This window comes from Pelodiscus sinensis, chromosome 19 (genome assembly GCF_049634645.1).
Source record: "Pelodiscus sinensis isolate JC-2024 chromosome 19, ASM4963464v1, whole genome shotgun sequence".
Lineage (NCBI taxonomy): Eukaryota > Metazoa > Chordata > Testudines > Trionychidae > Pelodiscus > Pelodiscus sinensis.
The window spans coordinates 6,272,712-6,300,259 of record NC_134729.1 but is presented as its reverse complement, the minus strand read 5'-3'; the positions used below and the strand labels follow the sequence as shown (position 1 = coordinate 6,300,259).

Here is a 27,548-nt window from a genome sequence, read left to right as displayed (position 1 = left end):
AGAATGGAGCTTAGGGTAGGGGACTGGGTGAGGGGGAGTTTGGGTGAAGGAGGGCGTTGTGACCTGGGGCAGGGCTTTGGGATGCATAGTCCAGGAGGGAGGGAGGCTGCAGGACAAAATTCTGACCTGGGGGAGGGGTGCAGGAGGGAGTGCAGAATTTGGGAGGGAGTGATGGTGTGGCAGGAGGTTGGGTGCAAGAGGCAGGCTCTGGCTGGGATGCGCTTACCTAAGCAACTCCTGGCCAGCAGCACTCTCAGGCAGGCTTCCTGCCTGCCAGCATCCCCAGACATTCCATGTGGCTTTCTGCCCTGCAGCATGAGGCTTTGCACACTGTCCCCGCCCCCAACAAAATCTCTCAGCTGCCATTGGCTGAAAGATTTTGCTGGGGGTGGGGACAGTGTGTGAAACCTCCCCCTGCCTGTACAGCCAGGTGTTACAATCCCTGCCCCAAAGCCACTCACATGCTTGAGTAGATATGACATATCATCTAACAGGAGAGGTGTTGCTACTGCACTCTCAGCTCAGATACTCGAGCATCTCACCAGAGGCAGGGGAGAACACATGGTAACCTCAGCGCACTCAGCGACCCATGTTAGACTCAGCTGCATGATGTAAGATGGGAGAGACCCCTGGAAGAGTTTGTGGCCCACATGTCAAAGCTTGGCTGCGCTCCACAGGTCTGGGTAGAAGTGGATCAGATATGAAATATTAAGGGACAGGCTCTATTTGTGTAGCTGCAGGGTGGAGAGGGATACATTTCCCATTGTGTCAAGGAGTAGCCGAAATTTCAGGGCTACTTGAGAGTGTGACACAGCCAGCAGTAATTTACCTTTATCTCGTCTCAGCTTTTCCAGGCCTCCTCACTACAACGGTTATTAGTCATTTGCATTTGACAGCCTGCCTGGTAGTTGCAGTATGTAACTTTCGGCCTCTTTTGGAAGGAAATTCCTGATGCTCTCTCCCCAGCACTCCTTTGAGGTGGAGTTTCCTCTTGCAAAATAAATGTGATGAGTGTTGAAAATGCTATGTGGCCTAAAGTCAATTGGATCTGATGGCTGAAAGCTTTTGCTTCAAACACATACTTCATAAGCCTTATTTCCCTACCTCCCTAGCGCCACAGTCAGGACTTTCTGAAGATGCTATTGTTCCAGATCCTCTACTAAGCACTGCATGACACAATCCCACACAGCTATGCAAATAATTGCAAATGGGATGGCAAGGCCAAGCAGAGCTAGGCGGTCAGAACTCCCAAATTCTAGCCCAGGTTCAGTGATCGATGCTTCTCCCCAGATCAACCCGTCAAAATGAGAGAAATCTTGCTGTATAGCCCAGCCCACCTGTATTAAGCTCATGCAAAGCTGAAAAGCGCAGCTTTGTAACTTGCCATTCAGTCCCTTTCACTCTAGCAGTGTGTCTCAAATAGAGTTGCCAGGTGTCCGGTTTTGAACCGGACAGTCCAGTATTTGAGCTTTCTGTTTAGGAAACAAATTGAGAAAATGGAAATGTCCAGTATTTTCTAAATAAGATGTAATGTAGATTGTGCTGAAATGTCAAGTGTGTCTGGTATTTTTGTTGAAACCATCCAGCAACCCTACTCTCAAAGTGGGCCCACCGCCGTAAGCTGTGAGTGGGCCAATGCTTCTTTGTTCATCTAAAGAGTTTGTTGCCTCAAAACCTCGCAACTCCCACTGGCTGCGGTTGGCTGTTTCCAGCCAAGGGAAGTTGCGGGAATAGAAATTCAATGGAAGCACTGGTGTCCAACAGAAGTTGAGAATTCAGTTGAAAAATCTTGGCAGCCTTTGACAATCCCAGTCTGAGCAGACTGGAACATGAACTGCCGTCTGTACAGTAAAGGCACCTGGCCATGAAATACACACAGAAATATACTTTATTTGCTTTCTACATACATTTCTGTTGTGTATGAAACTACAGCTGGATTATCCTATATTTACATGCGTTTTTACTTGTGTCCATATGTTTTCCATCTGGGAAGATTCTGGACTCTGAAAAAAAGACAGGCTTATTGTTACAAAATATTAATTTAAGAGCTATGCAGGGCCCAGTCTTGCACACCGGCTGTATCTAAAGAAATGGGCTTGTCCCTATGTAACAACTAGGGACATTAGTAACTGATATCTACAAACAAAAAGACAAAGTGCTGATTAACCACAACACACTGCCCACTTGTTTGTCGAGGTGCTAAAACCACTCAGCAGAGTCAGGCCTTTAAATATTATGGGATGGGATAAAGGTCAAAGTGCAGGCCTGGAAGTTTGGAAATGCTGAGGTCTAATCCTCGTGCCAACATCAACTACCTTAGCCAGTTGGGGGCTGATTTTAAAAAATACTGAGCACCTGCAGATTCAGCTGGTGTTATTGGTGCTGAGCATTTCTGACAATCAAGCTGTAGCCTGTCCTGACTCTGTTTCCTTGTTATTTTAATATCTTAACACAGTGACGGGAGGTGCTCTAGAAATTCATGAACAGATTCAGTGATTAAGAAAGCTCTGTAAAACGTAAACGGGGATAATACTTAACTACCACACAGCAGGGGAGCGAGGATTAATAGGTTAATGTTTGCAAAGCACCTCGAAGATGAAAATCGATAAGCTTTATTACATCTGGTGCACAACGTAAATAAGAATACAAAACAGTACCCTGATCTGAGGCTGTAGCTTTTAGCATCGCTGAGGATATATCTACAAAACCTATGAAACAAGCTTCCTGGACCAACTCAACAGACATGGCCCAACAGGGCTCACAAAAGCGGTCTGAAAACAGCTGTGCGGCCAGTGCTATGGTGTGTGCGAGAGCTCTGGCTCTGATGCCTAGGGCGAGAAGCGAGCTTCCAAGCCTGAGCCACAACTTCTAAGTGCTGTTGTCTGCCCAGATTTTCACAGAGCACTAGCATGCTAGGAGGGGGGGGTCAACATACACCTCGAATGTCACAGCAAAGTGGGTTGTGCCCACAAAAGCACGATACCATCTACATTTTTTGTTAGTTCCCAAGATGCTGTTGGATACGTCTCGTTTGCTTTTTTAACGTTTTTACAGTAAATAAGGTATTTTAGTCCTATAGAAACCAGTCTTACAGTTCACCATGAATGGTACCTGAGAACATGTAGCTATGGCACTCTTAGTACCTCTCCCAGACCTGGAGAGCTCTGTGTAGCTTGAAAGCTTGTCTCTTTAGACAACAGAAGTTGGTCCAATAAAAGATGTTACCTCACCCACCTTGACTCTAAGTTCATACTCAGTCAGAAATCCCCTTGGTGTTCTCTGGACTACATATTTTGCTATAATTTCTTTTGCTGTTTTTATTGCACTTACATTTTCTCCTCTCTCATTCTTATGCACAGGTCTTAGGCTGTGTCTAGACTACACCCCTTTGTCGGCAGAGGGATGTAAATTAGGCACTTCAAAATTGCAAATGAAGTGGGGATTTAAATATCCCGCGCTTCATTTGCATAATCACATAAAGGCGCTCTTTCGAAAAAGTGCTATTTTGAAAGTTAAACCGCAGTCTAGACGCGGTTCTTTCGAAAACAGAAGCCTTTTTCGAAAGATCCTGTACTCCTCAAAAAATGAGGTTTACAGGATCTTTCGAAAAAGGCTTCTGTTTTCGAAAGAACTGTGTCTAGACTGCGGTTTTACTTTCAAAATAGCGCTTTTTCGAAAAAGCGCCATTACGTGATTATGCAAATGAAGCACGGGATATTTAAATCCCCGCTTCATTTGCAATTTTGAAGTTCCTAATTTACATCCCTCTGCCAACAGAAGGGTGTAGTCTAGACACACTCTTAGGGTAATAAAAATGGCTGCAGTGGCACTTTGCAAAAAGCAGCAGTCTAGACGGGGATCAGTTGACAAGGAAAGCCTTTTCCGACCAATCCCTTATGCCTCGTGCAATGAGGTTTACAGGATCAGTCGGAAAAGGCTTTCCTTGTCGACCGAACCCCGTCTAGACTGCCGCTTTTTGCCGGCAAAGTGCCACGTTGGCAAAAAGCGGCAGCCATTTTAATTCTAATGAAGGTGTGGGATATTTAAATCCCTGCTTCATTAGCAATTTTGGTATGTTTAACTTACATCCCTCTGGCGACAGAGAGGTGTAGTCTAGACATACCCTTAGAGACACCGGTCAATAAAACTTCTCCTGGACTATGACAGCTGGACCCCACAGACCATGCAGGAATCTAATCTATCTATTGGATTTTGATTACGCAACTCACAGTAACTCAGGTCCTGCCCTCACTGAGAATTTATGACAATCTCAGACAATATTCACAGATAGCCCAAGCACTGAGAGGCAGGACAGGAGGTTGTATCGATTTGTAACCTTGTCCTGACAGGTCTATTCAGCCTCCAAGCTAAAATCTGCATTTTTTACTAGCACAAAGTCTACTGGATCCTGAATGATTCCTCAGTCCCCCCCAATTTGTGGGATCCTTTCCTCCTCTACCAATGTGAGAGCTTCTAAAGGAGAAACGCCTCAGACTTCTTGGCCTGGCCATGTTTGTTTTGCTGTTGTTTGCTTCTTGGAGCTGTTGAGACTCATTCCTATGATGCCTTTATAGTTTGAGCATCAAGACTGAAAAAACTAGACTGATGGATGGATTCCAACTAGGAATGTGAGTGAGTAATCGGGTAGACGATTAACCAATAAGCCTAGGCTTATCGTTTAATCTAGTCAACTACTCCCCCCCTCCCTCCCCCGTTGCCTCTGAATCAGAGGCAGCAAGGGGGAGAAATCAGGAGACGGTGCTGGGGGGAGCCAGCTTAAGCCAGTTTCCCCCAGAACGGGCTCTGTGGTGCCGCTGCTTCGCAGAGAGCCTGGGCTCACCATGGACAGAGGTTGTTTCTGGGCCTTGTATAGGCAGATGCTGCTTCACAGCAGCAGTCCCTGTCCACAGGGGGTCTAAGCTGGAGCAGCCTCTGTCTGTGGGGAGCTCATTCCCCTGCCATGGAGAGGGGCTGCTGCCACCCCACGCCGCTGCCTCTGATACAGAGGCAGCAGCGCATGGTGGCAAGCAGCTGGTTTGTGAGGGGAGCTGGTTTTTAAACCGGCTCCCCTCACGGACCAGCTTCTGCCTGGCACCCCGTGCTGCTGCTACTGATACAAAGGCAGCAGTGCAGGGCGGCAAGTGGCTCACCAGGAGTGGGGCCAGAGCTGCTGGCTGCTGGCCCTGCCCCTGGGGACTACAGAATAGCCGACTAACCACTAAGATTCATGCAGTTAGTTGACTATTCTACTACCTGCTACCTAACATCCCTAATTCCAACTCCTAAGGAGTCTGCAGGACCTTTCCAAGGCAAGTGACCAGGCTATTGTATACTTACTATGTGGGGAGCTTTCAGAGGAAGCCTTGAAACCATGAATATTGCCTGCTTTGTATGGACTTTCTAGATTCATAGATTCTAAGTTCAAAAGTGACCATTTTAGCCATCTAGTCTGATCTCCTGTATAACACAGGCCATAGAATTTCTACAGCATCTCTCTTAGAAGAACATCCAATCTTGATTGAAAACTTGTCTGTGATGGAGAATCCACCACAACCCTTGGTATATTGTTCCAATGGCTAATTCCTTTGACTATTAAAAGGAATACTGTTTATTTCCAGTTTGAATTTATCTCACTTCAACTTCCAACCAGTGGATCTTTTCATACATTCCTCTGTGAGACTGGACAGACCATTACTAACTATTTGTTCCCCAATAGGCAGGGCTTGCCAAGCTGCGGCGAGCCCAAACCCGGCTCTTCCGGGTTGTAATCTACTCATCCCGGGTGAGTAGATTACATAGTTTGTCGAGCCCTGCCAATAGGTATAATCTGTGATCAAGTTACTTCTTAGCCTTTGCTTTAAGCTAAATAGACTGAGCTTCTGAAGTCTATCACTAAAAAGTATGTTTTATAATCCTTTAATAACTCTTGTGATACTTCTCTAAACTCCAATGTAGCCATATCCTCTTGTGTCATTGGCACCAGAACTGAACACAGCATTCCAGTAGCCATCACACTCTTGCCAAAGTGAAAGTGGGCTAGTACGATGCACCAGTAAGAACCATTGCCAGCACTGGCCTGGACAAGTCAGCACTTTAATGACCCTTTCTTTCAAGCACTGCTAAAGCACTGCCACTTTAAGGTCGCTGCCCTTTTTCTTCTACCCTGTCTCCACGCACCCAATCAGCGGCCCTGCTGGTAAGGTTCTTTCCACTCAACTTCCTTGCATTCTTGAATTATCAGATCAGTTTAAACAAGTAACTGCAATGAGATTCCATGCATGTGTTGCAATGAAACAAGGTTAAAGGTTGGGGATACATAGTCCATGTATCATTTTGAATACAAGGATGCTGTTAGCTTTGTGTGACTCAACACTGACACCTACAGGCCACTCATGAAGAGAGATAGGAAAAGAGATTAATTCAACTCTCTGCTCCAGGCAAAGGCAGCAGCAAGGTAACCACAAATCTTGAGAGATGAGAGACACATTTTCACTCCACTTGCAGCCTAGGCCCTGAGTTCAAGGAGCAGCTCTGCCTCTGTCTGACTGGGGAAGGTTTTTTTTTTTATCATATTCCTGCCTATCCTGAGGGGTTTGGCCAGTGGTCTTCGGCTTAATGTGGGGAGAGGCAGGTGTGTCATGGAAGCCAAAGTGACACTGACCAGGACAGCAGGAGACAGGCCAAGTTGGCTGGAGAGGTGATGGTTCTGGAGCCCAGAGCCCCACACCTGTCTGGAATGATATGAACAGAGTCCTTTTAAGCCAGGCAAGTTTTTTGTATCTTGCCTTAGTTAAAAAAAAAAGTTGGGAATTCATCACATTTTAGGGTGCTCCTCCCTATTCACAGAAATGAACTTTGTCTCCTGCCTAGGTAGCTTTATGCCCAATCAGAAGGAGCCAGGACCAGCAGCATGTAAATCTGCATCAACAGGTTGCTGCAGAAGTTCCAAGAAGTTCCTGGAAGAAGTGAACACCAGCACTCTGCTAAAGCTTTTGGCAGGGAGGAAGAACATACCAAGCTAGCAGGAGGAGCCACCTCTGGCTGTGGAGGGAGAATGCAGGTGGTGCAGTATGTTTGGGAGGTAGATACACAGGCCATGTGCTGAGGATCTAGCTGCACTGTTATTCATATGTAATTCTAGGGTACTGTGTCAGCTCAGCATCCATCCATTTCAACCAGTTACTCTGACAGGTGTATCTATGTGCAAGTATCAAGGGAACTCTTACATCTCTAAGACGTATCTGAAAATAATATTTTGGCTTTCCACTCATGCCACATTTGCATCTTGCCTCTCTCATCTCTCCCATAGACCCTCTCTAACTTTCCTCTGCCCACCTCTTGCACAAATACAGGTTTTTCTGCAGCATAAAACCAAGGAGACAGGGTGGCTTCAGTCAAAAAAGAAATCCCATTCAGCATGCGGAGAGGGGTAGGTCTAATAGGTACAGTACCTTACTGAGAGTCACACGAGTTGGGTTCTATTTCAGGCTCTGGTACTGTGTTGCTTTCCCCTCTGTGCCTCATTTTTCCCCATCTGTAAAATGGGGATCTAGACATTTTCCTAGCTTACCTGGAAGTTTAACTCATTAGTATTTGCAAGGGTTGGTGAGATCTCTGGAAAGACGGAATTAGACATTGACACAGTCATATTCTTATAACATAGTTCCCTCCACAGATGAATGAAAAATAAAATGTAAGGCTGCTTACTGTGTCTGTAGTGTCCTAAGGGGTTTGCTCCTAACTGAGCTCACATCCAGTTCCAGAAATCTAGGGATATCTGGGAAACCACCAGCTTGAGACCAGAGCAATGACATAGGAGGTTTTGGAACAATAGGGAAACTGTGAGAGATGACATCAGTCCTCCATACTGACTCCATCTGGTCACCAACCTGCTCACTGCAGGAGCACAAGAACACAATCAATTAGAAGTGACAGAAACTACTTGGCTTCAGCCTCATTAAGACAGTAATGTGGTAGGCCAAGCCATGGGCTCCTGATTCACCCCAGAATGTTCAGACAGGCCCCTAAAGCTGGGCATTAAAACCCATATTTAAGCATTTACATTAGTGGCCCAGAGTTCAAAGGACTTCAGTAGGAGGCAGAGCTGAGAAGTGCCACCCACAATTAAACTCCATGGCTGAGTAGCAAGTGAGGTTGGTCTGGGGATTGGGCTTCATATTGTGGTTGGCTGCCCTGGAGTCTGAAGTCTTCTGTTTAGCCAGAGCAAGAACAGAGAGAAAGGGAAAAGGTGAATAACCAAGATGGGAACACAGAGGAGTCTTTCTCTGGCTGGAGGTCTTGAAATGTGAGTCAGTGAAAGGGAGAGAGGCCAAGTGGGATGCTGGGGCTCGATCCTGGCAGATGCTGAGCATCCTCACAAAGTCAGTGAGCAATGAGAGTTGTGGGGGCTCAGGATCTCAGAAGAGGCAACTAGTACCTCACAGGATCAGGTCCGCAATGGGGACTTGAGTGTTACACCATAATTGGGCAGGGGGACTTAAGAGCACACCATAGCAGGGCAGGGTGTGCTCATAAGGGCTGCTTTGAGTATTTCCAACCCCCATATACCTGACTCCAGGCGGATGCATAAATGCTCCAACTTTCTTCATACTTGCCAAGGGGCTTGGATAGCCAGGGGATTTGGACCTGGCACAGACCGAGGACTGGAACTCTTTCATTTCATCCACTGCTTTGATCAGGAGAGGGGATGGGCTGTTGAGCTGGAGTTCAGAGCTCAGGCGGAGCTAATGTAACAACAAAGAAAAGGAGTGGTCAACCAAACATTCCTGCTGCCAGTGCTTCCCCTTTCCCTTCTCTCAAGCTACATCTACACTGTGGTTTTTTTGCAAAAGAAGAAATGCAAATAGAGTGCTCATTTGCATATCTTCTTCCAATCCTTTTTGCAGAAGAAGTTTTTGCGATAAAAATCCCCATGTAGACAGGGCCATTTGTCAGAAAAAAAAAACCTTTTGCGCAGTGAGGTTTACGGGTATAACCGTAATGGGAATGTAACAAAGCTCCTCATTTCACACACAGTGGGTCCTGTGCTTCTGGGTGGCAGTAGGCTGAGTAGTCTCTCTCCCTGTCCAGGGAATATGGAAACTCCCAGTCTAATTGCTCACCTCAGTGGCTCATTAAAGCTCTCAGTCTAACCCCTTTACTTCAGGGGCAAGCTGTAATCTGATTTAGCCTCTCTCATCATTGGCGTAGCAAAGAGAGGGAAAAATCTCTTAGTCTCTAGTGGCCTCTCTGAACGTGGACAGATTAGATTTCATAATGCAGTCTCCCTCCCTCTAGCTGGAGTTTATGTCCCTCGGATTTCTGGGGCCTGAAGGGGCTGTTCCCCAGCAAAGCTTGCCCTGCCTCTCGCCTATGTATCTGCAGGGTTCTCTCCTGGTACCTGCCAGCATCTCTACAGTTCCTGTTCTCCTGCTGTACATTCTTCTCCCACCACTCCTAGGCTGTGTCCAGACTCAGGGTTTTTTTCGAAAAAAGTAGCCTTTTTTAGAAAAAACTTCCCCTGCGTCCAGACTCAAGCCGCGTTCTTTCGAAATTAATTCGAAAGAACGCGGCTTTTCTTTCGATGGCGGTAAACCTCATTTCACGAGGAAGAACGCCTTCTTTCGAAAGTTCCTCTTTCGAAAGAAGGCGTTCTTCAATGTAAATAGGGCGTCTTCAAAAGAGAGCATCCAGACTCACTGGATGCTTTCTTTCGAAAAAGCAAGCCGCTTTTTTGAAATTTCTCCGTGCAGTCTAGACGCTCTCTTTCGAAAGAGGCTCTTTCGAAAGATGCTTTCGAAAGAACCTCTTTCAAAAGAAGCCTGCAGTCTAGACATAGCCCTAGTGTGCCACTAAACTGACTAAAGGGGGGGGGGTTAACCAGTTCCTGACGGTCTTTGATAGACTCCAGGTGTCCCCGAATCAAACCTAACTGTTTCAATGACAAACTGAGGACAAGCAAACAGAGGGAATTTGCCTGGGAACCATCCTAGGGAAACTACAGTGAGTCACAACCCAGCCCCCCCAATGCAGCACTCTAATTGTCAGCCAATGGGAGTAAATATCTGAGTGTCTCTCGGCTGTGACCATTTGTTGGACTGGAGCTAGTTGCAGGAATTGTTTTGACCATATGTCATTTGTTTGTTTGATTGATTATTTGAAAAGTGTAACTGCTTGACCATGTATTTGTTTGAAAAGTGTGAACTGGGGGTGCTTTGTTCCAGGTGGGCCTTGAGTTTTGGATTGGAGGGAAGGCTTCGAGCCAGACCAACTACTTCAAGCATGCAGCCTTATGAAAAAGGAGCCAGTTGCAAACTGAGGAAGTTTGCCTGGGAACCATGGGAGAGGAGGTATGGGGTGTCTTGTGAGCTGGTCAAATGTCTATGTGTTGTAACCATTTGTTTGACTGGAACTAACTGCAGGGAATGTTTCAAAAGTTTTTGCTTGTTTCAAAAGTGTTACTTTGACTGTTTGTATGTGTGTTTGAAAAGTGTGGATTGGGAGTGCTTTGTTCCAGGTGAGTGGTTAATCAGAGGGAAGGCCTTGAGCTGAGCTAACTGTTTTGAGCCAGTTGCAAACTGAGTGAGCAGCAAACTGAAGGCAGGCAAACAGGAAGTTTGCCTGGGAGTTCACCTGGGGGGAGTTCCCATAGTGTTTTTGTGCCTTTCAGGGTTCTGTGAGCAGTAAACACAACATCTGAAGAGGTTTCTAGAAGGAAAACTATATAGATCAGCTGTTGTAACCTGTGCCATATTTGTCTTTCTCTCAGGAGACAGAAGCAATTTCATCTGTACAAAGTGCAAGCTGGAAGAGAAGGTTAAAGAACTAGAGGCCCAAGTAGCTACCCTGCATTGCATCAGAGAGAATGAAGACTTTCTGGATAGAAGTCAGTGTTTGGTACTGCAGGCACTGCATGCTGAAAAATGAGAGAGCAGTGCAGAGCAGGGAGGAAGAGTGGCAGCCTGTGACCTCTAGATTAGAAGAAGAAAGGGGTTAGAAACTGTTTTCAGGCTCTCTGCACAAGTACTACAGCAGAGCATGGTTTGGAAGAGCTATATGAGGAAAGGGATCAGAAGGAGGCCCCATTGACCAGAAGGCATGGGATGCACTGTGGTAGCGGTGGGGTTCCACAACCACCACTCCACAGAGGAGGGGATGGGTGGTGGTGATCGGGGACTTCCTGCTAAGGGTGACAGAGACATCCATCTGCCATCCAGACCGGGAAACTGAAGAAGAGAGCTACTTGCCTGGAGCTAGAAGTCAGCATGTGATGGAATGCCTACCAACACAGATCAAGACATGGGACTGTTATCCCTTCCTTCTTCTCCAAGTGGGCACCAATGATACTGCCAAGAATGACTGTTTGACCACTGTTTGTCTGTTTGAAAAGTGTGAATTGGGAGTGCTTTGTTCTAGATGAATCTCCAGGGGTTGATTGGATTGGAGGTAAGACTTTGAGCCAGGACACCTACTTCAAGCCAGCAGTCTAATAAAAAAAGCAGCCAGAGGGAAGTGCAAGATGAAAAGCAAACAGATGGAGTTTGCCTGGGAGTTCACCTCAGGGGAGCCCCACAGAGGTTTTTGGGTTTTTTTGTTTTCTTTTTTTTTTGGGGGGGGGGGGGAGTTGTTGTTTTCTCTCTCTCTTCTCCCCTTGAAGCTTCAGGGTGCAATACATTTCTGAGGAGTCTCTCAGAAGGAAAACAGTATGGATAGTGTGCCCCCATTACCAGAGAACCCAAGCTCCTCACAATCTGTCATGTATTTGTCCACAAAGTGCTCCTGTCAGGTAGTTATTATCCCATTTGCAGAGGGGTATCTGAGGCACAGTGATGATAAATGACTTGCCCAAGGGTCACCCAGGAAGTCTGTAGTAGAGTAGAGACTTGAACCAAGTCCTAAATTAGTATCCTAATCTCCAGACCATCCTGCTTCTTTGCATCCACAATTGATCCTCAATATTGTTCCAATTCCCTGGGAAACTAGAACTTGAGGATAGATGGGAAGTATCAGTAAAGTGACATTCACTCCTGTGCAGGCATCCAGGTCCAGACTACGTAAGTCCCACTTAAGAACTGGGAGCTCTGGGCATAGACCTTGTGCTGGCATTTCTGAATTGGGGATATTTCACCCTAACCCCTTAAAAGGTACTTTTCTATTCTTATCCTATTGGATATTTCTAATGTTAGAAACAAAAGTGACCAAGAAAAACCAAGGGCCACACTCTTCTCTTGGCTATGCCAGTGACGTCAGCAGGATTGTGTATGGGAAGGGAACCAAAAAGAGAACTTCACCCCCAAAACTCACTTGGGCAAACAAGGAAATCATCTTGCCAAGGCAGTGTCGTCGTGCCTGTTCTGCTGTTTTCTGCTTGGCCACCCAGCACTGCAGCACCTTTTTCCGGTAAGCGTCCACCCTCTCCACGTATGTGTACAAGTTCCGGACCTCAGCACCATCATTGACAGCTCTGGCAGCTTCCAATCGGGACATTAAGGTTTGTCTTGGAATAAGAAGAAAAATAATTACATTGTGAGAAATGTTTCCTCTCCACAATGGAAGAGAAAGAAACCAGACAACCTATTTATATAACATGGTGTTAGTTCTATTAGCAAGGGAGTGGAGAAGGAAATGCAAACTGAGGGGTGCTTTGAGTTTAGGGTTTAGTCACACATCCAGCCATTTCAGCTTTTCTAGGGTCCTATCATCTTAATTTCTAGGGGTACGTCTATACTACAGTGGAAGAGCGAAGCTGCTGCTGTCCATCTTTCAGGGTTCGAATTAATAGTCTAGTTAAGACAGGCAATTTGAAGTGAGAGGAGCACTCCAGTCGATGCCAGTAACCCTGCTTTCATGAGGAGTAAGGGAAGTCAAAGGAAGAGTGTTTTCCTTCAACTTCCTGCAGTGTAGACAGTGCTAAAACCCTAGTTACGCTACTTCGACTTCAGCTATGCAGTTAACATAGCTGAAGTTGCTGTAGTGTAGACATACCCTAGGTGTTGCAGTACCTTGTGTGGGTCTCTTTTAATTAGAGATGGTCCCAGACTACCTGGCATCCAACACTTTTGTCCTTTATGTTAATCATTGTCCTTTTCCCCTAAATTTACAGTGGGTTCAGGGTGGGATAAATGGACCTGGATTTAACCCGTCTGTAATTTTGAGACCAAGTTTTTCTCTCAGCTCACTACAATAGATCTCAGCCCTTGTATTATGGAGCATAGAAACCCCATTGATATCACTAGGTGATGAGACCATGTGGAATTTCCTTTGTGCTTCTTCAAGCCTTTATCTTTCCACCTTCCAAAAATAAAGAGAGAGGGTTGATAAGCTGATCTGACCAATTTAGGAACAAATCCAAAGAGGCACCAAGCACCCAGCATTTCCACAGAAGTAAAGGAAATGATCTGCCCATTGCTGAGCTAAAGCCCAATCCTGAGAGATGCTGAGCTCATTTTGCACTTTTGTTCTGAGACCAGTGAGAATTCAGCAGAAGCAGACTTTAATGGATGATATGCATGCCCATCACAACTGATTCACTGAACCTCATCCTGGTTCCCTGGGGAACAGCCAAAGCCGCTCTCCTTTGTAGAATACCACGGGGCAAGGATATTTCAGAGTGGGTCAGTATTTTAGGTACATCTGCACTGCAGGGTTTTTATCCCGGAAAAGCTCTGCTGCGTCCAAGGAACATTTGCTCTTCTGCGTTTGCTCTTCTTCTTCTGCGTTTACTCTTCTGTTTTTGTCGTTTTTTTTGCGGAAGAGCAAATGCACTTTTTTGGGGATAAGAGCTCCACCAAAAGAGGAGGCTTTTCCACCATTTGGCTCCATCTAGATGGGGCCAAATGGTGGAAAAGCCTCTTCCGGAAAAGTGGTAGGAAAAAGCTACGCAAATTGCAGAGCACAATTTGGCTACGTCTACACTGGCCCCTTTTCCGGAAGGGGCATGTTAATTTCAGCTATCGTAATAGGGAAATCCGCGGGGGATTTAAATATCCCCCGCAGCATTTAAATAAAAATGTCCGCCGCTTTTTTCCGGCTTTTAGAAAAGCCGGAAAAGAGCGTCTACACTGGCCCCGATCCTCCGGAAAAAGCGCCCTTTTCCGGAGGATCTTATTCCTAGTAGCTGAATAAGATCCTCCGGAAAAGGGCACTTTTTCCGGAGGATCGGGGCCAGTGTAGACGCTCTTTTCCGGCTTTTCTAAAAGCCGGAAAAAAGCGGCGGACATTTTTATTTAAATGCCGTGGGGGATATTTAAATCCCCCGCGGATTTCCCTATTACGATAGCTGAAATTAACATGCCCCTTCCGGAAAAGGGGCCAGTGTAGACGTAGCCTTTGTGTATTTTTTTCCGAAAAAAATCCTACAGTGTAGACCTAGCCTTTGTGTGTGTGGAATTCTAGGAAAGGGAGGGGCACGAATCGGCACCTCACTTATTCTAAAGGACCTCAGTATTTGTGCCATTGGCTTCTCTAGGAATTTGCCTGTGTAAAAGGCCTGCTTCCATTTAACTCAATGTTCAGGCCCACACTGGCTTTGATAGCAGCAGGTTTAGGCCCTTAGCAAGAATTTGGCCCCATGTGCATACCATTAGTCTGCATATATTGGTACCTGACATGCTGGAGGTGGCAGAAGGAGATGTATTTGTGGAAGAGGAGAGCCAGCCTCTCAACATCCGTGTGCAGGGTCTCAGTGATAAACGACTTTGCCTGCATGTGCAGGAGTGGGGGTAGTCTACACTTTCGGGTCGCCTGGCCCAGCAGCACCAGGTTCTCCCTCTGTGCCTCCACATCCACCCAGTACCGCTTCTCTGACATGCTGCTCTTCTCTTTGGTCTTCTGAGCCACGGTGGTTTCCTCAGTGAACTGAGCTTGAGAGTGCAGGGATATTTTGCTCTGTGTGGGAACCATCTGCTGGGCAGAAGGCTGGAAACGGCCGTACAGTAGGACCTCTTCCTTGGCAGTCTCTCTCCTTGGCCTTAATGGGATATGTTTTGTCAAGTGTTCGGGGGCCCCAGGCTCTCTGCTCTTGGGAACGGATTTAGACCTTGGGATCAGGTATTGCTCCTGCTCCTCCTGCATCTGCTTTTGCTGTAGCTCTTGCTCATGCAACTGCTGCAACTGCTCCTGCCAAAGCCGCTCCTGCTCCTGCCACTGCCTCAGCTGAAGGTCATGTTCTTCCTGCTCCTGCTGCCACAGCTGCCGCTGCTCCTCATACTCCTGCCTCTGCTGCTGCCAGGCTATTGCTTGCTTGCGCTGCTTCACTTCTTGCTGCAGCCACTTCTTCAGTTGAAGGTCATGCTCCTCCTGCTCCTGCTGCCACAGCTCCTCGTGCTCCTCCACCTGCTGCTGCCAGTGTCTCGCCTGCTCCATATGCTCCTGCTCCTCTTGGTGCCACAGTTTCAGCTGCTCCTCGTGCTGCTCTTCCTGTTGCTGCTGCCACAGCCTCTGTTGCTCCTCATGCTCCTCCTCCTGCTGCCGCCACAGTTTCAGTTGCTCCTCATGTTGCTCCCGCTGTTGCTGTTGCTCTGCCTCCTGCTGCTGCCACAGCCTCTGCCGCTCCTCCTGCTGCTGCTGCCACAGCCTCTGCTGCTCCTCATGCTCCTCCTGCTGCTGCTGCCACAGCCTCTGCTGCTCCTCATGCTCCTCCTGCTGCTGCCGCCACAGCCTCTGCTGCTCCTCATGCTTTTCCTGCTGCTGCTTCTCTTCCTGACATTGCTGACGTAGCCTCTGCTGCTCGTCCTCCAGCTGCTGCTGCCTTAGCCTCTGCTCCTCAGCTTGTTCCTCCAGCTGCTTCTTCCACTGCTTTTGCTTCTCTTCCTGCCCTTCCTTCAGTGGCTCCTGCGCCTCCCACTGATGGTCCTCCTGATGCAGCTGCTCCACCTTCCCCTTTATTTCTGGCTGCTGCTGCTGAGGCTGTGGTGACTGCCATTGCATCTGATATTCCTGCGTCTCCTTCTGCCACTGCTCCTGCTGCTTTTGATTAGGAAATGGAAATTGCATGGCGATATTGGGTTCCTTCCATAGTGCTACAGGGAGTCCCCATTGTGAGATCACAGGAATTTTGGACTCCAAAAAGGAACCGTTGGGGCCACTCAACTGGATAGAAGGAATAGGGACCTCTTTCCCTGGAAGGAAGATCCCAGGAAGACCCTCCGAGGATGGCTTTGCCTCCTCATCATGCTCTTCAGGTAGCACCAAGCTCCTTGGAAGCTTCTGTTCCTCTAAGATGCTGAAATATTTCATCTCCATTTTTGAGAAGCATTCTTCCAGTTTCCTCTCCAACACCATGTAGAGCCTTTGGGCTTCTGGGTCCTTGGGCAGCATCCGCTCTGCTTGTGTCTGTTCAGGAGGGGGACAGCTCAATAGCTTCTCTATCTTTTGTTCCAGATAAGCCAGGACAGCTGAATTAAACCCATACAGGGGAGTGGATGGGTCCAGCTTGCTTCCACTGATAGGGCTTCTAGGGATTTCTGTATGTGTCTCCTCAGTGTGCAGGCTTTCTTTCTTCTGCTTTCCTTTCCTAGAGACCCCTTGGCTTGGGGGCTCTGTTGGGGATGAGAGCCTTTCGGTTTCTTTGTCAGCCTGGAGTCCACATTCATCAGGCAGGATCCCCTGGCACTCACCAGTGACATCTTCACCAATTTCCTGAATTTTACCCAGAAGGTTCACATCCCTTTTGCCAGCAGCTGCTGCCTGCTCATTGTCCAGAGGATGCCCATGCGGTTCTCCACTCAGGTCTCCAGAAGTCTCTTGTTTTTCCACTGTGGCGACTGAATCCCATTCAACCACAGTGTCTTGAGTCCTCTCTGCCAGGGCTTTCTGTCTGTCACTGGTGTCTTTACCTCTCTCTGCTGAGACTTTCATTGGTGGCTTTTTATCAAGAAGTTTTGCATTCTGTGTGTTACTGGTATCTTCTGTTCTCTCTACCAATGGTTTCTGAGGCTGCTTTTTATCTGCTACCCTTTTTCCACTGGGGGATTTACCAGGGTCTACATGGGATTTCCAAGACAGCTTTTCAGCTGACAGCTTCCCATCCTTTTTCCTACTCAGATCTTTATCACATTCTTCTTGAGATTTCCTTTCAGAAGAAGCCTTGGCCCCAAGTTTTATGTCGCCTAAAGATTGTTCCATCTTTAGAGTTGCTTTTTCCTTCAACTTGTGCAGTTCTTTTTGCATTACCTCATTTGCTGCAAGAAGCATCTTGTATTTGTGTTCAATGCTTTGGACGTGATCCTCCAGAGATGTCTTTGTCTCATTAAGCATCTGTACTTCCTTTTGAAGGTTCACATACTGAGTTTCTTGCTTCCTGGACTCCTGGAGTGCTAAGTTATCATACTTTGCTTGCAGGCCATGGCATTGTTTATTTAGCAGGCTGAAGGCTTTGGTGAGATTGACCACCATTGTCACTATATATTTAACTGCAACAGCTTCAGCTTTGTTGAACAAGGTGCACGCTACAAATTCCTGTAACATGGTAAGGAGCTCAGAAGTCCTGGCGAAAGTTTCAGATTCATCTTCTAGCATCTGTTCAGGGCTTAAGGGCTGGGCTTCCTGAGGTTTCTGGACAACTTTCTCCCGCCATGCTCTCCACATGCCGGTTTTGAGAATAACTGGGAAAGCAAGATACACAAACGTGAAAGAATTAGGGTCTATAATGAAAGGATCAATGGTTTTGTGGTTAAGGCTCTGGGCTAGAACTTCACTTTCGGCTTCAATTGAAGTTCTGGCTTCAATTTATGGCTCCGTCACAAACTCTCTGTGCAACATTAGGCTAGATCAGAGCTGAGCAATAATTTTTGATGGGGAGGCCACTCCAAGATTTTGGAAAGTAGTCGTGGGCTGCACTCTTCCATGATATTAAGGGAGGAGATGTGAGGTTTGGAATGGAGGTTGGGTGCAGAAGGGAGCTTGGGGTAAGGGACTGGGGTGCAGGAGGTAGATGGGAGTCTGGGAGGAAGTTGGGAGGAAGCCCTAGGGCTTGTGACCTAGGGCAGGGAACTGGAGTGCAGGGGTTTGGGATGTGACCTAGAGTAGGAGGGGATAGAGATCTGGAGCAGGAGACTGAGGTGCCAGATCTGGGAGGGGATATTGGTGTAAGAGGGGGATGGAGGGTTTGGGTATCTTGAGTGTGGGGGTAGAGATTTGGGGCAGGAAAGGGATGGGGTGACAGAAGCAGGCTATGGCCAAGAGACTTACTTGTCAGGTGCCAAACTAGCTTGCCTGCACAGCTTAAAATGTTTTCCAGCCAACCAGCCTATGTGCTTCATGAATAATTGAACCCAGGAGAGGGAGCGTGATTCTTTTTAGCTGCCTGTTATTCTAATAAGCAGCTCCCATTGGTTGCTTTCTGCCAGAAACCAGCCAATGGGAATGTGCTGGGGGCAGGGCGGCTCCTAAAACTTCCCCCCTTCCCTCCAGTTTTAAAACTGAAACAGAGCCCTGCAGCTGCGTTTCTGCACGGGACTGCGGGGCAAGCTGGGCAGCCTGCCTGGGGCTCCCCACTGCCTCCGGGGGCCAGATCCGGTGGCTTGGTGGGCCGAATCTGGCCCATGGGCCATATTTTGCCCAGGCCTGGGCTAGATTCTTCACCACTCAGTCCCCCGTATTTAAAATAGGGATAATAATCGTTTCTGTATCTAGCTTGTCTATTTAGTTTTTCCCTGACTGGGAAAACATTTTGGGTGCTTTCAATAAAGATGTATGGTCAGCTAGAAAGCAGATTGAAATACCTCATGCTTTTGAAATTTTGGCTCCATATGCACCAGATCTTTGATTCTCCAAATTATTCAGAAATATGAATTTCCCTCTTCTTTTCTCATTCCAAGACATTTGAAAAACTTACTTGATTTACTTCTCTTTTTCCTTTTTTTTACCACAAGAGGTGTGCAGAGATCAATCAGCTTCATGATACAACCTTCTGTGTAATCAAGGGAAGTCAGCAGCTTGGTCTCCATATCACAGACCCACTGAGCAGTGGAGATGTTTCCTACTTGTTCTTTGCCTTCTGACAACATTTCATCTGGAACAGAGCCAAAGCAAAAAGGGCAATGAAGCTCATGTTAATTATCTTCCAACGGAAAATCAAGCCCTACTTGTTAAATGACATGAAAGACCTCACCTTGTTGCCTAACAATTTATATATGACAGGTCTACAATCAGGGGTGGCCCCACAATGGTCTCCAAGCTGCACAAGGAAGTAACATATCACACAAACACAAGAAAATACATAGGGAGGTAGAGACAGCCATGTACAGGGCTGTTGCTAGGCCTACACAAAATACATGGCTGCATAGGGCACCTGAAAATTTAGGGCACCAAATTTTCAGATGCCCCTATGTAGCTGAGTGTACTTGTGTCATGGCTCCTTCCCCACTCTGGCACGATGAATGCAGAAGTGGAGGCCCGCAAAAGTACCACAAAACCTTATTTTTCCAGGCTTTGATATCAAACTTCCCCCCAAAATCTTAAAAACCTAGATTTTGAGGATAAAATCCAATGCCACCACCCAAGTAATGATAAGAACACAAGGTGAGAGATCACTTAGGAAATCTCACCTCTAAAGTACAAACCAGGACACAAAAATTAACCAGTACCAGGTTAAGAAAAAGAAAAGAGAAAGAACTTTTATTATCACCACAATATTCTTGTTGCAATCATAACAACTAGATGGCAGAGTCACAAAGTAATATGCTCATGGGGAATTCCACCATGGGCCCAAACTTAGTTGCAAAGGAGAGAAAACCCCATTTTAAATGCACAGACATCAGATCCCATTTCCCAAACCATAAAACAATAAAACGTAATGGATTTATCTAAGCTTTACCCCACTTACAGAAGAATGAAGAGTTTATTCTTGGAGGAAGACATTCTGTCTGATTCCCTCAGTAGCTGGAGAGAAACTTGCCCAGGTCAAAGGAGAGGGAAAAACCAAAAATTCCTTTGTCCCAGTTTGAAATTCTTACCTACATTCCTATTGGCCAACTCCACCTGGGTCAGGTATAGTTAACCCCTTAGTCCCCAGGCTGCTGGCCACCTCTCATGGTCGTGACAACTTGTATGCCCAGAGTACAGTCCTGTCACCACTGCAGCCTGGCTCCTCCCTGGCCTCTCCCCTGACTGCTCTCTCCCGCCCACAGCAATAGAGTTTGTCCCTGCCCGCCCCCATCCAAGTGTTCCTCTGGGCCAGCATCTAGCTGGACTGGGTGCTCAAAGGAGCTGGCGTCAGCCTCTGCAGCTCCACTCCATCCCCAGGGAAGCCCCCAACCCAGTAAAAACTGCATGGGCAGCAGGAGGGGAGGAAGAGAGAAGCCCCAGAAAGAAGCTGCTCATGGGAGGGGGGAAGGGAGGAAGACCCAGCCCCTTGACAGAAGCTGTGCAGGGGATGAAGCCCCAGACCCCCCACCATAGTTCTCTCTAAGGGAAACAAGAATTTGAGTCCCACCCATCTCCTCAGCAGGGCTGCCCAGTAGCTGCTCCGGGGCGGAGTCTTGTGGCAGGCAGCTGCCCCACCTCAGGGGCCGGGGCCAGAGCCGCTGTGTGGTGGGTGGCGACAGCTTCGGTGGCTGGGGTCAGAGCTAAAGCCGCCATGTGGCAGGCAGCCGTAGCAGTTCCAGCAGCCAGGGCGAGAGCTGCTGTGTAGCAGGTGGCAGCAGCAGTTCTGGCAGCCGGGGTTTGGGCAACATAGTGGGCAGCCACGAGGCGGGCAGCTGCCCTGTCGCAGGGTGCTATAGCCAGGGCGTGAGAGGGAACTGGGCATAGGTGTTGCTGGGCAAAGGGGGTGGAGGGTACTGGTCAGGGGACACGGTGGCTGGATATGCTGGAATCGCAGGGGGTGATTGTAAGGGGTTGGGGACACATCTGGTAAAGGGTGCTCAGGATGAGGATGCAGAGCTTGGAGAGCCCATGGATGCTGGAACGGTGGGAGCAAGGCTGGGTAGGAGTGGGATTGGGTATCAAGGCGGGTGGTTTTCAGGCTGGGTGGGTGCAGGGTCATGCACCTTCTTAATTAGCCCATGTTTTAGTATTTGTTCTTACAAAACTATGTATACATTTTAATATGTATACACTGGTGGATTTACTGGTGGGTGCCACCGTGGTACATATCCGAGCAAGAGCACATGATGTCAATATACCAAACTCCCTACCATGACAGATGGAAAATCTTAGAGGGAACACTGCCCCCTACCCAAGCAGAAGCCGCAGGGGGGCAGGGGCTAGCCTCTGCCTTAGTTGCATAGAGCCCCACAGAGGAAGGACAGCCCTGGCCATGCTGTAGGGTGGGCAGAATCATACAGCATTCAGTTAGGACCTCTGAGAGGGCTAAGGAGGCGGGTAAGAGAATGTCTCCCATTGGTAGTGAGAAGGAGGTGGGAATCATGTTTGGGAACAGAGAATGTGATACGTAGTAAAAACTATTATAACTCATCTTTGGTCCCTCAGGCTATGTCTACACTGCAGAGTTTTTGTGCAAAAAAGGCTGTGTATGCACAAAAACTCGCGGAGAGTTCACACCTCAAATGCATTTTTGCACAAGAAAATTTACAGTGAATTAACAGAACAGAAGGGTTTTTGCGGTATAGGTACTCCTCTTTCTGAGAGAAATAACTCGTTTTTGCGCAAGAGCTCTTATGCAAAAAGGTGTGTGTGGACAGAAAACGGGGTTTTTTTGCGCAAAAACAGCCTATCGAAAGAAGCACAGATGCCCTGGTGGCCATTCTGTTTATGGCAGCAGAGCTTTCTTGCACGAGAGTGACCATGCAGTCTGGATGCTCTCTTGTGCAAAAGTGCATTGCTTTTCTGATGTGCTTTTGCAGTGTGGACATGCTCTTGTGCAAGAAGTTTTTGCAGAAGATCTCTTCCACAAAAAGCTTCTTGCACAAGAAGCCTGCAGTCTAGATGTAGCCTCAGTGGAGAATCATGAAGGCAAGCCACCTGATTCCTAATATTCTAAAAGTAAAATTCAAGATGATCATATAAACCATCTCCAACAGCTGCAGGGTTTGAGCAGAAATGAATGTGACAACTTGGGCCCAGACAATAAGCCAACTAAATGCCTACTATGTCATTGTACTATAAAAATATATCCAGTAAGGTTTTGATAAAACTTGCAATGTTCTGAACTTGGTCATTATGAGATATAAATACAGAGCCTGATTATGAATGTACGTATGCATATACACAGAAAACTGAAAATTGTAACTGCAACATTAGCATCACCTCATAATAAGGCGATGAAGCAATCAATCAGGAATAGTCCAGCTCCCAAGCCAGATGCTTATATTATATCAGCTTCAAGTACCCATCCATTGTCCAGCCTTGGAAAGGACAACGATAGATTATTCAAGTTAATGGAAAGACATAGATACAACTGGGAATGTTCCCTATCTGAATAACCAGAAGTCATCACAGTCTGAGAAGGAAAAAAAAAAGAGTAAACATCTTTTTTTAAAGGGGTCTTGAAGTAGAAGTTTTATTCCAGAAACTGAGGGACCTAGTGGGAAGCGATCTGGAAACACTGGGTCGGCATCTAGACTGGCAAGTTTTTCCGCAAAAGCAGAAAAACTTACCAGCTGTCTACAATGGCCGCTTAAATTTGTGCAAGAACACTGACGACCTAATGTAAGATTGTCAGTATTCTTGCGCAAATACTATGCTGCTCCCGCTTGGGAAAAAGTCCTCTTGCGCAAATGCTTTTGCGCAAGAAGGCCAGTGTAGACAGCTAAAAACTGTTTGGTGCAAAAGAGCCCAGATGGCGAAAATGGTGATCGGGACTTTCTTGAGCAAAACCGCGTCTAGATTGGCACGGATGCTTTTCCACAAAAGTGCTTTTGCGCAAAAGCGTCTGTGCCAATCTAGACCAGTGGTCCCCAATGCGGTGCCCGCGGGCGCCATGGCGCCCGCCGGGGCATTTGTGTGCGCCTGCCGACAACCTGGGCCGGCCCCGCCCCAGGCGCACGGCGCACTGGAGGCGCCGGCCCCAGGGGTGCGACACGCACCGGTGCCTGGTGCGTGGCGCTCGGGCGGCCCCAGCCTCAGGGCACATGCGGGCGCACGGCGCCGGTGCTGGCCCCAGGCGCGCGGCTCGGGCGGCAGTGCTGGCCCCGGGCCCACGGCACAAGGCGCTCGGGCGGCCCCAACCCCGGGGCACATGCCGGTGCCGGGTGCAAGCCATCCCCGCCCCTGGCGTGCCCCAGGACATGCGGCCCCGCCCCCGGCGCATGAGTGGCCCCACCCTCAGGGCACCCGGCGCGTGAGTAGCCCCGCCCCCAGACGCCCGGGAGCCTCTAAAGGTTGGGGACCACTGATCTAGACACTCTTTTCCGCAAATGCTTTTAGCGGAAAAACTTTTGCGTTAAAAGCATTTGCGGAAAATCATGCCAGTCTAGACGTAGCCTGGGTCTCCCACACAATTCAGAGATATGCTGGCAAACTGCTTAAAGGCAATAGGCTTCTTCTATTAGGAAAAGGATTTGAACTATGATAGAAGACCTCTGAAATTGTGTCTTTATGTTTGTTTATTGTGTAACGTGTATGTGTTTGCTCTCCCTACTATTTCATCTTTGAATCTGCATTTTCTATTAAATAAACAATTGGTTTGTTTTATCCGAGCAGTTCTTGGGTGTGCAAACAGTGAGGAGTGTGCGTGGCAAAGTGAGCCGATAACTGGGAGGCTGGTTTTATGCCCATGGGGATCCTGAACCAGAGGGGAAAAATCAGACTGTGCGTGGAAAGGATAGATTTGGGGAGACATGGGGCCAGAAGAACTGTTAGTGTCAGCTGCCTGGAAGGCAGAGACCAGTGGATGCTAGAGTGAGACCTTGTGTTTGTGGGCAAGCTAGTAGTATCTGCGATTTGAACCATATCAGCACAATATTAAAGCACCCCTAGGTTATAACAGAAGGTGATGACTGAACACCTTACCAGCCTGAGTGATCACCCAGACATCACACTGGGCTCAAACAATGAAGTTGGAATCAAGCTCAAAACTTCCCCAAAGCTCAGAGGCTTTGGGATCCAGGTTTCTGACTGACTTGGAGAACATGGTTCCAGACAGCCCTATGATGGCTCTCAAGCTGCCTGTAGTCTGGAACAGCCCAGCAGACATCTTTCTCCGTTAACTTACCCCATTCTTTCAATGACTCCAGAACAAACTTTAAATCCTTTCCTTGAGTTGTGCTGGCTTTGAGCAAGATGGCTACTTTGTCCAGTAGAAGTGCTCTCCGTTTTCTCTCAGCCCAAGTGTTGGAGAGGAGGAATTGTTCTTCTATCTCTGGGTCCCTCCCTTCATTCTCTTTGAAGTGGTTACATGCCCGGTTCACATTGTTCAGAATTACAAACAGTTGCTTAGAAACCTCCTAAAGAGACAGAATGGGGCCTTAACGATTCTGTTTCTTGAACACACTGCATGTAAGGAGCTCAAGCTCAGGTATGTAAATTCACTGGCCTGGGACTCAGGAGATCTAGGTTTCATTCTGCCACAGACTCCTTGTGTGACCTAGATAATTCCTTTCTCCCACTCTCCCACTGTAAACAATTTGAAGCAGGAGCTGCCTCTCATGTGCTGCCTAGAACAGGGAGGGTCTGCTCCCAGTTAGGAAATCTGGGTGCTACAGAGAATAGCAAGAGAATAACAAGAGAGAATAACAACAGAGAATAACAAGAGAAGACGAGGTAGGATAGAACCCAGCTATGGTGGGTCTGCGCCCTGCAAATGGGAGTGCTTACTACCTCTCAGGATCATGTCCCTTTATTTCTAAACTAGAGGATTTACCTGGCATTGCTTGGGTCCTTGTGGGGGTTCAGGGCAAGCAGTAGGGGATGCAGAAGTCAGAGAAGGGGGTTGGTATTTGTGGAGGACTCAAGGCAGGAGGTAGGGTGTGAAGGATTCAGGGAAGGGGTTGGGAGGTATGGGGGTGCAGGAACCAGGGCAAGAGTTTGGGCTCAGGTTGGGAGTGGCTGGTGGCTGCTCCCTAGGGCCAGCCTGGGGCAGTAGGGACTTCTCCCTTGGGTCAGCCAAGGCAGCAGAGGCCGTGCTGCCTGGCTGGTGGCTGCTCTGCAGCTCTCTGGAGCTGCTGGGGGTATACATGTGTGCTACCCTCCTGTGGTCATTCTGGAGTATAACTGTCCCTACTATCACAGCCCTCCCTTTTCATTTGATGAGAAACAATCACATTCCACACACATCTCATTGTCCTGGCACAGCCAAACCCTGACCTTGCTTTAAGTAGTGATAAAAGGAAACCGCATAGCTAATTTGGTAGTCCTACCTCTTACTGTTTAGGATGAGTTCTTGAAAAAACAGACTCACAGACAGACAGAGAGAAGCAGAAACTCTCTCAAATATAAAATAGATTGCAAATATCAGGGAGCAAATACTCTGATCATCAAACTGCTGATAAAATCAACTAGCAGTGCACATGAGTTGTCCACTAAAAATGGAAAGCAACTCAAGACACCTAATGGGAATATTTAGTGGGGCATAAAATCTGAGACCTCTCAACTATTTCTTGTGCCTCTCCTACAAAGGGCTAGTCTCTTTTGCATCCTACTCACAGGAGCCATACGGCAGCCCCCAAAATCAGATGTTTTGCATCAGCATGTACCTTCCTGGCTCTGTCCAGCTGGGCAGCATCAATTTTGTCCAGTATGGTCTTCACTGAGGGGTAGATTTCAGCGAGAGGGCTAATAGTGAGTTCCAATTTAGAGGCTGAAGCTTTAGGCCCAGGTTCTGAATCTGTTTCAGATTCATGTGTACTTCCTGAAGAGGATGAAGACGATGATTCCTGAACTACCATGTTTAGGACCTGGCAGTTTTTCTAAAAACTTCTAAAAGCTGCAATTCCAAGCTGAATCAGTTTGCTTGTTCTAGAGGTAGTTGGAAGTCCAGTTTATCTAGCTGTTATCTCAACAGCAGAAGTGTACAAATGTCACTAACAGACGAAAATATTCCGTTTGTCTGGGTGATGTCACAATAACCCTTCCTCTGATTCTATCCTGATATCATCAGGCACAGTGAAAGGAATACACATCGACAGACACCTATGGAACAGGATTTACAGTAAAACTCCAATAGTCCGGCATCCAATAGTCCGGCACTCCTGATAGTCCGGCATCAAAATGGCAAGAGCCTAGTGAGTGAGCTTCAGCAAAAAATGAGTCACAAGGTAACAGCGGCAGCAGCTGAACTGAGCAAAAAGGGTAAAAAAGGCCTACAAAAACTAAAACATTACAGTATACTGTATACAGTATGTACAATAAAAAGGGTTAAATACACTTTATATACATTATATAATGTATACAGTATATATATATATATAACCAGCCTATAGTACCTCCTGATAGTCTGGCATATTTGATACTCCGGCACCACCGAGGTCCCATAGGTTCCGGATTATTGGAAGTCTACAGTATTAGCTAAATAACCCTTGTGCAGATTTCAACAGAAGTGCTTAACAAGAAGGTTCTAGAAGAGCTATAGGCCAGGCAGTCAGTACAGCTTTCTGTGGACGTTGACAATGCTGGCTGTACCACAAAAGTCCAGAGTTGCAATTGTCCATAATCTTTCTATCATTTATGTATTGCAAACAAATAGTCCTCAGCAAGACATATGTGAGTATTTGCGGGGACAAAACTCTAGTGGAGCCAGGCATTTAAAAATAGAATTGCTTGAAGGTATTCCTGGAGAGGAGCTACATGGATTTCCTAACATAACTGGTTCTCAAGCACTGTAATTCTATTCATGAAAAAGGTTTTAATGAATTCACTTCCCCTCCCTACCCCCAATTTCCTACCATTTGGCTATAAAAGACTTCAGTCTGCAGACCACAAGGAAAGGTGATCACAGGTGGCCTCCACATGGACCATACTATTGTTATCAGAGTCATATTGTGGAAGGAAATCATTTTTCTGGGATCCTTCTTGTACTCTTCAGAGATTTTTCTATATTTAGCACAGGGATAGGGAGACTCACCCAGAGGCCGGATGCTCACTGCTCCCCCCAGCACTGGGGAGCCTGCCGCACTGCGGGGCTGGAGCACACAAAATCTACTAACCTGGGGCCCCTAGGCTCCAGTGTACTGGTCACTTGCATGCAGCCCCTGACTGATTTTTCTGTGGGTTAGTGGCCCCCTTCATAAAAAAGTTTCCCCGCTCCTGATTTAGCAGAACTCAATGTCCTGCCAAGCTGGCAAATTGAAATGTTGTACGCAGTGTTATTGTAACTGTGATGGTCTCAGAATGCTAGAGAGCGAGGATGGGTGATAATAATGAGGAGTCCTGTAGCACTTAAAGACTAACAATTTGGGCATAAGCTTTTGTGGGTAAAAAATACTTTGTCAGATTCATGGATTGTAAATCATAGAGGTAAGGATAAATATTTTCTTGCCCAGCCCTCCGGTTAACCTATTACATCCCTAGTTAAATCTGCAAATGAATTGCAGGTTTGCGTTGCTCTTTCTCAGTGATCTTCCTGAAAACACCAACCATGGATGGAGAAGCTCTTTACACCAATATTCCACGCAAGGGTGTCAAGCTGTCAGGAACAGTATCCCTGATGA

The 27,548-nt window shown here is 47.3% G+C and overlaps 1 protein-coding gene across 2 annotated transcripts; it reads right to left on the bottom strand.

The window, feature by feature from the left end:
- FAM186A (family with sequence similarity 186 member A) lies at positions 1–26,211 on the bottom strand. 2 transcript variants are annotated; one of them, XM_075902051.1, is made up of 8 exons: positions 25,596–26,211; positions 24,116–24,347; positions 18,836–19,012; positions 14,603–17,603; positions 12,304–12,496; positions 8,569–8,744; positions 7,708–7,896; positions 1–2,003 (listed from the first exon to the last, which is right to left on the bottom strand). In XM_075902051.1, exons 1-8 carry the CDS (start codon positions 25,785–25,787, stop codon positions 1,961–1,963), a joined length of 4,203 nt encoding a protein of 1,400 aa, XP_075758166.1. In that variant the 5' UTR covers positions 25,788–26,211; the 3' UTR covers positions 1–1,960. The 2 variants fall into 2 exon arrangements, with proteins under 2 accessions (XP_075758166.1, XP_075758167.1); XM_075902052.1 differs by lacking the exon at positions 1–2,003 and having other exon boundaries at positions 7,750–7,892; positions 8,612–8,744.
- Positions 26,212–27,548: the final 1,337 nt, after the last annotated feature.

What these genes read in the sequence shown, in the direction of transcription:
- FAM186A (XM_075902051.1), bottom strand. Translation starts at nt 25,787, where the DNA reads ATGGTAGTTCAGGAATCATCGTCTTCATCCTCTTCAGGAAGTACACAT. An exon ending in AGCTGGACAGAGCCAGGAAG is followed by an intron (nt 24,348 to 25,595) that starts GTACATGCTGAT and finishes CTGTCTCTTTAG; the next exon opens with GAGGTTTCTAAGCAACTGTT. An exon ending in ATGCATCCGCCTGGAGTCAG is followed by an intron (nt 7,897 to 8,568) that starts GTATATGGGGGT and finishes GTGCTCCTGCAG; the next exon opens with TGAGCAGGTTGGTGACCAGA.